The sequence below is a fragment of the Platichthys flesus genome, chromosome 2 (genome assembly GCF_949316205.1).
Source record: "Platichthys flesus chromosome 2, fPlaFle2.1, whole genome shotgun sequence".
NCBI lineage: Eukaryota > Metazoa > Chordata > Actinopteri > Pleuronectiformes > Pleuronectidae > Platichthys > Platichthys flesus.
Genome location: NC_084946.1, coordinates 17,250,681 through 17,263,551, shown reverse-complemented (window position 1 = coordinate 17,263,551; position 12,871 = coordinate 17,250,681). Strand labels below are relative to the sequence as shown.

At 41.1% G+C, this 12,871-nt stretch overlaps 1 protein-coding gene across 1 annotated transcript; it reads right to left on the bottom strand.

The window, feature by feature from the left end:
* Positions 1-4,173: 4,173 nt before the first annotated feature.
* Positions 4,174-9,275, bottom strand: ptgis (prostaglandin I2 (prostacyclin) synthase). Its single transcript, XM_062402666.1, has 10 exons — positions 9,145-9,275; positions 8,536-8,659; positions 8,158-8,333; positions 7,915-8,061; positions 7,687-7,799; positions 7,414-7,595; positions 5,984-6,146; positions 5,494-5,675; positions 4,990-5,141; positions 4,174-4,473 (listed from the first exon to the last, which is right to left on the bottom strand). Exons 1-10 carry the CDS (start codon positions 9,258-9,260, stop codon positions 4,314-4,316), a joined length of 1,515 nt encoding a protein of 504 aa, XP_062258650.1. The 5' UTR covers positions 9,261-9,275; the 3' UTR covers positions 4,174-4,313.
* Between the last annotated feature and the right edge of the window lie 3,596 nt (positions 9,276-12,871).

Here is a 12,871-nt window from a genome sequence, read left to right as displayed (position 1 = left end):
CAATACTAAAGGAGCAAAAAAAGGACATGATTAGTTTTCCGGGATCAGTCCATCAGTTTCAAAATGAATATGATGATATTTCTGTAGCTTTGGACCTGAGCACCCCACCTGGAGGTCAAGACCCCACAAGGGCCTACGATACAGCTACTGGTTCACAAGATGATTGAAGAAAGAAATAAAAAAATTGTCTTTGTTAAACTAATTTTCATATTTTCTCATTCTTGTGCTAAACTGGTATTAATAAGGGCCTATTAACACGATCTAAATGAACTATTACAAGAAGCCAAAATCACTGTGTCTGTATGTTGTGTGGACAATCATCTTCATTTAAAGGGTCACAAGCAAAAAGGGTTTGAAACTATTGGATTGGAATACTGATTGCCGACCTGGTTACTCATCTTAACGACGCAGCAATTCATTGAAAACCAGTAAATAATTGAGGTTTCTGCAGCCAGCATTTAAAGCCAATAGTTTAAAAAGGTCCACAGCAGCAAAATGATGAACAGTTTTTTTTTACAGCAAATTATTAATTCAGGGTGTTAACTCTCATTGGATCATATCCTGTGTTATCATCCTTCCCTGAATCAACACTAAACCCTCCTCCAGATTGATGATGTTGAAATGGCTCTCACACATTGGGACCTAACGAGGGAAAGATTAAGCCTGAAATAATATCATTTTGTTTTCAGCTGATCAGGAACTGAGACAAACATCATACAATATAAAATCCAGTGACTGTTCCCAAAACTACATTCAACCCTGCTCAGATTAAAAGAAATCAGGTTCAAATGTCCTGAAGGTCCGAAAAAAGATTCATTAAATTATTATCTCTGTTATCACATCAGATATCATCCTCTGAATTCTTTAAAAAGTCTGTGTTAGACTGATCTAATAAACATTCCCTCAGATAGAGCTGCTTGAGATGACTCACACCCACAAGCAGGCTGCAGCATCAGAATCTCAAGGTTTTCCTTTTCATAGGGTTAGCAAGAAAAATATTTGGAAAGCATAACTAATACATTGGAATTTGATCTTGTTTTAATCATCATCCTGCAGCTAAACCAGGCATTCAAATTGAAATTGAATATCTATATGTTCTCCTCAAAAACCCCTCCTCTGTACATGGCATTTAATTGTTTCCCCAGACACCTGGAAACTGGCCATGACCAAGGCTGAATCAATGCGATGATTAATGAATTACTAATTTGAGGGAAAATCATTCAGGAACAGTTTTGATTTTCGTTTTTTATGCAAGGTCAATGGAGAAACATTCTTAAAAAGAAATATTAGTGTTTTACATGACGGTAAACACTCACCACTAGTTGATAGACAACAATAAGTAAGTTTTGTCAGCGTCTTCACTATTTTTGGACATTTTAAATACTGGAAAACAAACTGAATGCGACCAGTTGAAATACAAACACTTGGTGCAGCCTCAGTTCCCCGAAGGATGGAATAATATTACCATAGGCTACACAACGTACTTCTTGACACACAGGGACAAACTGCAGCGGTTTGATGAATGACAAATATTACAAATGCACATAAAATTCAAACTAAGCAATCAGGCACAGAGTCCCTCGCCAGGGCCACAAGATGGAGGACCCTCTATAGTACCCATATTTTCCATCAAATTGTGGAGGAAAGTTATGAAGTACATCTGGGGCTTTTTGGACTCCTGCAGATCCCGGGGGGGGGCCCACGGGGCAGTTGAACACTTTGACTGGTTTTGACTCCACCATTGTTGATATTAAAATAGCTTAACTATGAAGACTGCCCTGACAGAGTGTGGGTGATCCCCCGGTGTGTTTGTTTGTGTGTTTGTGTGTTTGTTTTGGGTGCCTCCAGCCTCGTGCTCTACCTGTGCTCATTTGTCGCCCGTGCAGTGCAGTGGGTGGAGACGCAGGACACCACAGTGATGAGTGTGGTACCAAGTGAGTGCTGTCCGGTCTAATGGTGCTGAAACACCAGGACACCGCTGCTCACTCCCTGAATCCTGACCAGCTCCCATGGGGATGCTGTGGGGAGGAAATCTAAACGATCACATCTCCTCCTCACAGAAGGGCAAAATAACATTCATGTTCACGTCAGGTATGAAGAGGCAGATGTGATCACTGTCACACAAAGTTTCCAACTCTTCCCAAACAACATGAAGCCTGAGTGTAATGTCCGCTTACATTAAAAAAAAAAGCACATACAGCCCAAACATGAACAAGGGGCGTGTATGTGAGGATGATGTTGGATTTCAGGTGTGAACAAGCAGGCAGAGGAAAACAAATATTGATTTGAAGCAGCTTCCCTCCTCCTGCTTCATTGAAGCATCAAGGTTTCTGTAAATGATGCACAATTACACAATATGCATTTCTCCCCACACTGCAGCTCTCCCTGGGGATGGCAACAAGCTCACTGGGCTGTTGGATCATCTAAAACTGCGATGTTGTCAATGCGAATCCCCCATCGCTGCTCAAAGGCTCCATATTGGTGCAGCGTCTGATCAATCTATTACAAATCACAGGTGACATGTGAAGAAAGCTTTTTAGAAAATAATAAAATACCGTGGTGTGTTGTTGTTGTTGTCATCCTGCACCGAATCGAGCCGGCACGTTCCGCTCTGTGGAACAATCAATCCGCTGGAAAACACACACAAGAAGCAGCAGCGTTTACACAAAAAAAAAGGAGGTGCCGTTATTGGTTTACTATGGCAACGGGTCTGAGCCGATGCTTCACCCCCTCCTCTGCCTCAGACATGGCAGCGAGATCCTCAGCACGATCCACCGTCCAGCCGCCGGCTCGTCGCTCCGCACATCGCCCAGCCGATCCGCCCGATGATCAACAAGTACGCACCGGGAGGGAAGGAACCAATCCGGACACACTACCTGTGTTCCCGGTCAGCTGTGCGAGGAGGCGCTGCATCCTTGTGTGTGTGCGCGTGTGTGAGTGCGTGCGTGCGTATGTTCGTGTGTGTGTGTGTTTGTGTGTGTGTGTTTGTGTGCGTGTGTGTGTGTGTGTTTGTGTTTGTGTGCGTGTGCGTGTGCGTGTGTGTGGATCCATGTCAGCTCTTCCACATCCCATTAACTCCTTCAGCGCCGCTACAACACGCCTCACTATTGTGCAATGCAGACCTTACGGTGTTGGTGTTGAGGATCAGGTACATGCATGATGCCTTGTGCACATGGAGGCTCCGATGAGATGCATGTATGATCCCTGAAGGCACAGAGGCAACAACATGAGTGAAAACCAATCAGTAACCTCGATATATGATCAGGGATCTAAAAACAAACCCAAATGTGGAAATTAGGTCAATTCAGTGCCAATTCATTTGACATTGTTCCTCCACTCTGTCTCCACATGCAAGGATTTGTGGAAGAATTTTTATTAATGGATCTCTTACTAAAATAAGAGAAGTATTCAATTCAAAACCTTTACATAAAAATACTGCATTAAAGGTGTAAAGTCTACATTGAATATCCTGCTCAAGTGGAGCACCAAAATGTTCTTTGGTTTCCTGCAGAAAATGTATGATCATTATGAAACTATTACTAATATGGTTTTATAGCTGGACAAGGGTAAGCAAGTGACTGCAGCTGTCCTCTCTGATTTCTGAGATCAGCTGTGAAATGATAGATGGGGTAAGAAAGAAAAAAAGTTATACAACATAAAAATCCATCATTTTGGACGTCTGTGGAATAGTAGTTACAATGAGTCCAATGTTCCTACATTTTGTAACTGGCCATAAAGGTTAGGAAACTCTGGTTTAATTATAAACAAGGCACTCCATTGTGTAAGCACACTTATTTTTCATTTAAATAAGAAACAATATATGTAGCTGCTGGAATGTAGTAGAATGAATAATACTTATTTAATATTATTTTAAAAGATGAAGCGTTATAACGATGCATGCTGGATATACTCAAATAAAGCGCAACTACTTTACTATTACTATATTACTTAATTATTGAGAAATGTACCTATTTAGACAATAAATAAATAACTTTTTGTAAATATCAAATTAACTTTATTGTTTTTTGTGACTTCTGTTTCTTCTTGTCTCTTATGAAGATAATTGGCAAGAGGAACCTCATGCTGCAGTAAATAAAGTGTTTATTTCACACACCAAGCTCACTCAGTGAAGCTTAAAGTAACGAGGCCATTTGTGGTAAAAAATGAGACGTGTCAAGTTAAATTATTTTATTAAACACAGCAAAGTTAAATATGATATCTACAGTGGGAGCATAGCATACAATAAATAGTGCTACAGTGATGACGAAGAGGTTTACTAGTCAACAATTTGTACACTTAATCAAGTGATCAAGTCATAATTCATACAGCGTCTCCTTCAGTCGGTATCGAACCTGCAGATCTCCGTCCGGCTGCAGCATCCCATAGCCGTAGCGACTGGGATTTACGGGTGGCAGAGTGTCCCCCGGGTCACACATCTCCATATCCAGACGGGTCAAGAGCAAAAACACAAATCTGAAAGACACAAGTGGTTTAGAAGAAGAGACAAACCACATATAGATAAACTTGACTTGTAAAGATTCATTTGCAGAATTCCGACATCTAGAAACTATGTGACAGAGTAAATAAACGTATTTCATAAAAAAAAAGCATAAAAAAATACTTATTCACAAACTCCCCTGATCAGCACTGAATGACCAGGTCCTCCTACTTGGATTAAAAGGATTGACCTTTAACCTTTGTAACTGGATATGATGTCCGTCGCCTCTTTCATACATTTCATTACTGAGTATATGCCACTCACTGAGTATTACTACATTACAGCTAGTTGCTAATGACGATAGAGGACATGAAAGCAGGACTGAAAAGATAATAGGGGGGAATATTATATAATGATGGATTTTTGCTGGTCTGCTCTGGTAATCGGGTTGAAATTGCAGAAACTACTTTGATCGTGAATGCATCATTTAAAATCTAAAAGATACAACATGGAAAGATATATGGATTTTTTTATTTTTTTTTTACACTCACTGTTTGATGGTCTTAACAGCAAACTCCTTCCCACTGCAGATGTTTTTCCCCGCCCCCCAAGGCAAGGTGTAGTATTTCAATCTTTTCCCCTCCTTGTAGAAAGTATCCTTCACTGTATTATCTTCATTTAAGAAGCGATCGTACTTGAACATCTATTCAGAGGAGACGGGTGGAAAAAAAGATGAAAACAAAAGTTACATGGGTGCGTTGAGATTTTCATCATATGTGCACAGCTCCATATCTTCTGTTCAAAATAATATGCAGTTATCACATCTGACCATTGATGAATATTTCTTGCACGCTTTCAAATCAACTGTTTAATTTGTGGATATTTAGCAGTCTTTCCCAACGGATCAAGTAATGCTGCCTCTGCAAGACTTTCTTGTGCACTACAATAGGGCTTCAAGTATCCCAATGGAGGTTCACAACTATATATATATATCGTAATGGTAACGCATTTGTTGTGGGTGAATGGTGTACACTCCTCCTCAACACACAAAGTACCTGTGGGTCTTGGTGTATCTCTGGGTCCATTTGAGGGCTGAGGAAGGGGAACAGACACACTTTGTCCCCCTGTCTGAGAAGGTACTCCTGTCCGTTGGCCATGCGCAGCCTCTTAACCTGCATCACATCTCTTCTGATCATTACCGCAGCGGTGAGCCGGAGGGTCTCTCTCAGGACGCTGTCTGCAGAACGAAGAGGACAGCAGAGAGGATGATCTCAGAGGGGTGTCAGTGGGAGTTAAATCAGCGGTGCCCCCGGGGGTCATTTGGAGATGTACAAACATTTGCACAAATATATGAGAAAGGCAATCATCGTTTTATTGAATCAAAGGTCAGACTTTAATGGTCACTGACACCTTTTCAGTGTGCCTGTCTCATTATTCCCAACAAGTCAAATGAGTCACTCTTTCCATCTGGTTGGAGTGACTAAACCCTGAGGTGGAGGAGTTGAGATAGACGGGTAAAAAGGCAGCCTGCAGCTTTTTACATACCAAGCACAGGTGTGCTGAGTGCTTCCAGCGGGTTGATGGGAGGACGCCACAGGTACGATTCCTGGGAAGTAATACGTCTGACCTCTGATTTCACAGCCTCCATGGCCGTGGGGTGAGTGAGCAGGAAGCCAAGGAGCCAAAAGGCAGCAGGTCCAGCATTACACTGACAAGAGAAATGCCCAACTTAGCTCACTCTCAGACCACATTTTACATACGTGATATAAGTGATAATAATATCGAAGTTTATTTTTTACTCTCGTTAGTTTTAGAAAAAAATACAAGAATTGTATTTTTCTCTGCAGTACCCCAGTCTTCCTGTAACACACACTGTAAGCCATATCCACTCTGGCACCTCTCTCGCTAGCCTCACATCTAATCCCTCTATTCTCTGCAGTGGTGCCCCACTTTCCATCCCAGACTGAGACTGCGTGTTCCAATATCCCAGCAGACGTGATAATGCATTAACAGACATGCAGGAGGACCAACAGTATTTCCCCACATCAGCAGAGTGGCTGTAGAGGCCTGTGGTGGGGTGGGGTGGCCTGGCCAGGGTTTCCTCTTGGTTAGATACTGTGCGCTGGCATTCATGGGGGAACAATTGTAGTTCCTCTGGCAGGAGACTGGCAGGTTAACGCAATACTGAAGCTATTACTACTCAAACGTAGCCCTTGATGATAAGTGGAGAGAGAAGAATAAATAGCTCGCTGTCTCCCCCACGTGGCAGCATGGAGCGATCACACCTTGTTGCACCTTGCGGACTTGTCTGGGCTGGTGAGCAACAGTTCTGTATTGACGCTCACGCATGACTCACTATTACTTATTCAGTAAACTAGTTAAATACATACTTTTTGAACAAGAGAACTCGTTCGTGGGCGAGTAGAGAGTTATGGAACTCTTGGCTAACGCATTCATTCAGTAGAGTTTATTATATATATTACTTCAGAAACTCCTTTTTCCCAGGTTATAAAACACATCCTCAGTGGAGCTGCTTGGCAAGCGGCAGCAGAAACCCTGACTGATAGTATCAGTTTCCCAGTGAATGAAACTGAGTGACGTGGGGAAAAGAGGAAGCAACTGACTGCTGACTAATGCGATCCAACGATGCATTACATAATTTCCTTACTGAGCGAGGGAAATGATAAGGTGTCACAGAAACTCGCTCGAATGATCAGAACAGGCAAAACTGTGCTGTGAGTTACAGGTCGGGACAGGCAGGTGTGTGAGACTGGAAGAGAAGAATCCACCGTGTGTCACTTGTGCATTGTTGGCAGTCTGAGCAGCGTGGAGTGGAATTCAGGCATGCAGTCTGGGTGTGGAGGGTTTGTATGTTTTGGGATCATTGAGTTGGCCTTGTGTGTGTGTGTGCGTGTGTGTGTGTGTGTGTCTGTTCTTTGCATACATTTACATGAAAAAGGAAATGGAGTGCTCACCTGTGTGGTCCACAGCTGCAACAGTAAGGCTCTCCTTTGCATTTCTGTATCTACTCCTTGCCCCTGCAGGAAGTTTTGGTAGCCCTGCTGCCAGGAGCCCGTGTCTGACTCGCCGCTCAGCCAGCTGGGAGACAGCAGCTCCCACAGTCGCTCCCGGGATGTGTTGGCGGTTTTACCTTCCCCTAAATGAGACCCAACAGCAGTTGATAAACAACCAACTTTGCTGCAAGTCAACGATTAAACAATTTCTATTTTCATTGTCTGCTACCTTACCTCGGCTGAGTGTGTCGACGGCAATTTTAGGGAGGAGGCGGTCAAACGTGCAGAACTCTTCAAAGACTGCAGTAGCATTGTCCCTCCTCCCAAACAATGTGAGATATCCAGCCCTGAGGAAAAAAAGAATCAATGAAGTTAAAATAATAAAAAAAAAATCCCAGACTATCACTTCTGGTGGTGTAAACACTGATGTCACGTGATGTACTGCATTTGGCTGGCTGTTACCTGAAGAGCAGGCTGTGACATAAGCTAAAGAGCCCGCCCTGTCGCCACTCCAAGGGGCCACAGTCGCTCTGGTCACTCAGCAGCTGACGTTGAAGGTGGATGTTCATGGAACTGCTGAGCTCAGACAGACCGAGACCTTGAAAATGCCTGAGGAAACCACAAAGATAAAGATGAGGCTGAGATTTAAAACAGATGTTTCTCATGTCCATTGGAGATCCTAGTTTAGAAAGAAACTTAAATTACAGTTTCATCCATTCCCTCTCTGCTTCAGGCTTGATGTTTGGCAGCTGAAGACTGAAGATCTTTTTCAGGACCTGGCTTCTGCTGCAGGTGAAGTCCAGAAACCCTTTGTCGTTAACCACCTCATCAAAAGAGTTTGGGTCCAGCAGCACTGTCACATACTTACCAAGTACACAGACCTGTGGGGACAGGATTTATTTTAACTGTTCAAATATTAAAAATGTGATTAGCCGACTTCTTCTTGTTCCTCTATTCTGATTTTGATATTTTCCCTTTCAAACTAATACATGTGTTGCTGTCCTCTAAGTCAAAATATCTTTTTTAATTCCTATCATGTTGTAATTTGTGTTTGAAACAAAGGTTATTAACAACCGAACTCACTGTGAAAATATCCCCGTGCTTTTCTTTCATCCGGGCCAAAAACTTTGCAGCATCTTTTCCAAACTCTAGTGCGTGCCCCAGCCATGGTATGAAGCCTTTGTCCAGAGGTGGCTCATCTTTCTGTCTGCCAGGGATTAAAAAAAAGACACACTCATTAAAACAAATATGTGATACAGTTGGTTTATCTACATTTCATTCATTTGGGAATCTCAACCAACAGGTTAGGAGTTTACCTGAACTTGTGCCAAATGAACTTCCCTTATGTAATTGAAAAGTCATAGAGTACAAAAACATAAGTGACAGTCACAAGCATAATTTTGACTTTTATTGTAGGGTGTTGTTTTAATACAGAAAGCTTAATTTACACAAAGTTCTCCCTGTGTCTCCGTGAGACACATTTAAATATGAATCAAGCAGTATCATATTACAGTCAACGTAACACCACAGTAATGGGACACTTCCGTCACGCTTTTCTAAATCATAACATTTGTAAAATATGCTTTTGAAGGAGTTTGCAAACTCAGACATAAACAACCTCTTCAAAGAGCCTTCGCTGACAATGGCACATGTGCAAAGTCAATCAATGTATGTATAAATAAAAGTCTTTACCTTGTGCGAGTGGAGTAGAGGAGAATTAGTATAAGCAGTCCATTAAGCAGCAGGAAGATTGTCCATAACATGTTTCCGTGTAGTCTTATGTCCCTGTTGTGCCAAATGTAATTCATTCCATCGCTGCTGGCAACTTCCTTATATCTGAGCCTGGCCCAGTTTTTAACTACTGCCTGTGAGAGGAGACGGGGAAAGGTGTGGCTTTAGTGAAACAAGGTGTTGCACCACAGTCAGTTTGCAGCTAAGTAAGCAACAACACAGTTACTGAAAATGACAGTTAATTATGTCTGTGAGTTCACCCAAGGTCAGACATTTCACAATAATGTTAAAAACCTTGTGCAAAACATTTCAACCGACAACATTTCATAGTGTTTGGTAAAAACACCTGCCAGTACGTTTCACAGCAGTGACATCATCAGGGTAGAGGGACTCATGTTTCATGTGGCGAAATGTGACATCAGGGCTCAAATATTTTATAGCTTTGAGCTTTTAAGCTTCGCCGATTTCAAAACTGTATATGACAACATTTAACTTCCCTTGAATATTGTGAAATGTATACCTCCTTCAATGAGATGACTTACCCACAGTCAGAAGCTCATAACTGATCACTAGACCTGTCGGGCCACTGCCATTTAAACCAAAGATACATTTGATATCAGTAGAGATAAGATCTGTCACCACTTGAGTTTTGTTTATGCCCATATATGGTTGGACTATTCACACAGTGTTTGTAGGGTTAATGCCCAATGGTCTTACTTTACACAACTAAAAACAATCACAGGCCAAAGTTATTAAATCGAACCAAGCAAACAAGTAAATAAGTAAGTAAGTAAGTATTTAACTAACTAATTAAGTAAGTAAGTATATAACTTTGTACAGATAAGTAAAGGGAGCTGGTTTCTCAGAGCAAAGTCCCAAAGTGCTTCAGACAGCCTGAATGACAATAACACCGTTAAAGTGATGATAAACAATACACAAGAGCAACAGAAGACAGTGGAAACACAACCAAACTAATAGCCTCTAAATTCTAACCAGTGATATCCTTTCCAGCAGAAAGTGTGGAGCTCTCACACTGTGCTTTTGTTGTTGCTGTAGATGTAGACAGTGACCAGCAGGGGGCAGGCCTTACACCTCCGTCCCCTTCCCTTCAATGCTGCAGGAAACGTCAGCAGTGAGACTGACGTGAGTTCAGACCGTTTGTCAAATAAGAGCTGGACACGTGTCAAGGTCAGAGGAAACTTACAGGCAGGTATTTGATTTATCTGAAACATGACAAGAAACCTCACCAGTGACAACAGCAGAAATGGATATTCAAGGAATTCTGACAGTGTTTGGATCAAAGTGACAACAACCACAGTGCCATCAGGCTAGTATAAACATAATATATTTCAACTATCTACATCAACAATGTTTTGTTTGTTATTGAGACAAAAAGCATCACTGAGCGAGGAAGAGCAGAGTGAAAACAATTTAAAACTATTTTAATCCTGAAGCATTAAACATTTTAAGTTTTAGAGATGTTTACCAAAGTTATAGCCGTTAGCCTCAAGCTAGCGCTCATACTTTGCGTGACCTGCGTTAACTGTCCAGTGTAGCTACAACAACCTGCAACATTAGTTCCCGAGGCAAACATTCACACTGTAGTGCAGTTCAATCAACAGCAGTCAAACTTTATTAATTTAGCACCTTTCAAACAAACAAAAAAGACATTCAGAGGGCTGAACATAGGATGTTCCAAATTAATTAAAATCAGATATAAAAAACAATCAATAATAGAAAAGACAAGAATATAAGAAAGTTAAGAGGATACAATATATGTAATCAACACTAACAATTTGGTTAACGAAATAGAATGAGATTAAAAACAATAAGACAATAAAACATAAGGATTCAAGATTCCAAATGTAACTTATTGTAAATTTTACTTAACTGTATTTCCATACACATAAAGGAAAACCACATTTTGTTTCTCACAAGATTGAAAATTGGGTCACCAAAAAGATAAAGATAGCCATAAATAATATTTTAAAAAAGTATTATAAGCCAGAATATATAGATGTTTTTATTTGTTTAAACACATCAACAGTTTCAGCTTGGATCCTGTGGAGGGCTGATGCAGTGACCTGGCTGAATCTCTTAATGTTTTGGTTATGCTTTGTGGAACAGCAAAGAGAGAGGAGTCAGAGGGACTGAAGTGTGTTGATTTGTTTGTTCCATGTGTAGCAGGGAAAAGCTAATGTAGCATAAAGAGATGACGCAGAAACTGTAAACACAGACAAGCCTGTCACCTAACAGTGCACAAGATATAACTGGAATTCTCACAAACATGTTCCAGTATCCCACCACTTCTCAAATTTTCCACGAAAGCAAATTGATAATCATTCATATTCTATATACATCAATGAGATGTAAAATGAAATCATATGAAGTGATGCAAATGGGAAGTAGCTGATATTAAGACAGATATTGCAATTTCCCAAAAGTGTTGCTGTATAAAATAGTTAAAGGGTGATTCAATGGATCTCTTTTAAAGTCACCCAGGTATAACTGGGATGTTTTATTGGTTTCGTCAATTTAGCTCCATTTGAACAAACTGTTTTCTGTCCTTCTTTGCATTGCTGCATTTAAAAAAGAAAGACAGATAGAAGGTATTGACTGTCAGACGATTTCGATTTAAATCTCTGTCAGGCTTATCCAGACTTTAGATATCTCCCAAGGGAAGGGAAGGGACGGGCAGCAGTATCAGTCAACAGGAGCAGTGTCTCGGGAATAGTGCTGTTATTATGTTAATGGGACTAAAGAACCTGTTTCTTATAAGGTGGGTGTGGTGCACTGGAAACCACATGATTTAAAACAAACTGCCTGGGGGCTACACACACGTCACAGCCAACTAAGTGTTTTCTATGCCTCACTTTGTTACACACACATATTTGACGTCTAGTGATTTGAGCCATGTTACATAGAAAACCAAATATAACAACAGCATATCACTGCTATTACTGTTCATGTTTTCATTGTCGACTTTATTTTAACTTAAAACACAGAGTGAAACTTTTTGTTTTGCCCTCAGACGTCTTTGGGGTCATATAACAGCCAAACAATGAAAAACAATAGATGTTAGTTTTTACATTTCAAATTTAACTCTTTTTAAATCTTAGAGATTCGTTGGCTGGAATCTGAGGCAAGCTAGTACAACACAAATACCCTCCTATGTAAACAGGATTAGATGAAATATTTGCCTTGATTAAATTTCCATATCAGTTTGGTTCGTGATTAAATAACAGAGTAAAATCAACAATGGTTATTATTATAAATTGGTGCAGTGAACAGTATGCATAATCCAGTGTAACTTCACCATAATTATTGCATTAACTTACCAAGAGGTCTTTATTAGCCTCCAGAAGGAAACTAATCCTTTCATGGAGGACCAAGTGAGGCCCATTCCTCCAGTACAGAACCCCTGAGTGGATGGTGTTACAGTTTACACGGCCCAGTTACACACAGCGTTTTCACATCGGTTGCACACCCACCCCAACTATTATCGGGCCCACTTGGATCGGTGTTCAACATTTGCACAGGAAATTAGAAGCTGCAGTGAGGATTGCATGGTGAGAACAAAGCGGTCCTCCTTCAGATTCTGTGCTGGGCTCTCTCCCGGCTTCAACTGTTGTGACAGTAGCCCGCTGATTTCCTGAGAATTAGGCGCAGAGGCCAACCAGCGGATCAA

Bases quoted from the DNA above. Each gene is read 5' to 3' on its own strand.
- ptgis (XM_062402666.1), bottom strand. From the start codon at position 9,260: ATGAATTACATTTGGCACAACAGGGACATAAGACTACACGGAAACATG. The intron at 5,676-5,983 runs GTATGTAAAAAG...TTCGTTCTGCAG, and splicing joins ACTCAGCACACCTGTGCTTG to ACAGCGTCCTGAGAGAGACC. The intron at 4,474-4,989 runs GTGAGTGTAAAA...TGTGTCTTTCAG, and splicing joins GCTGTTAAGACCATCAAACA to ATTTGTGTTTTTGCTCTTGA.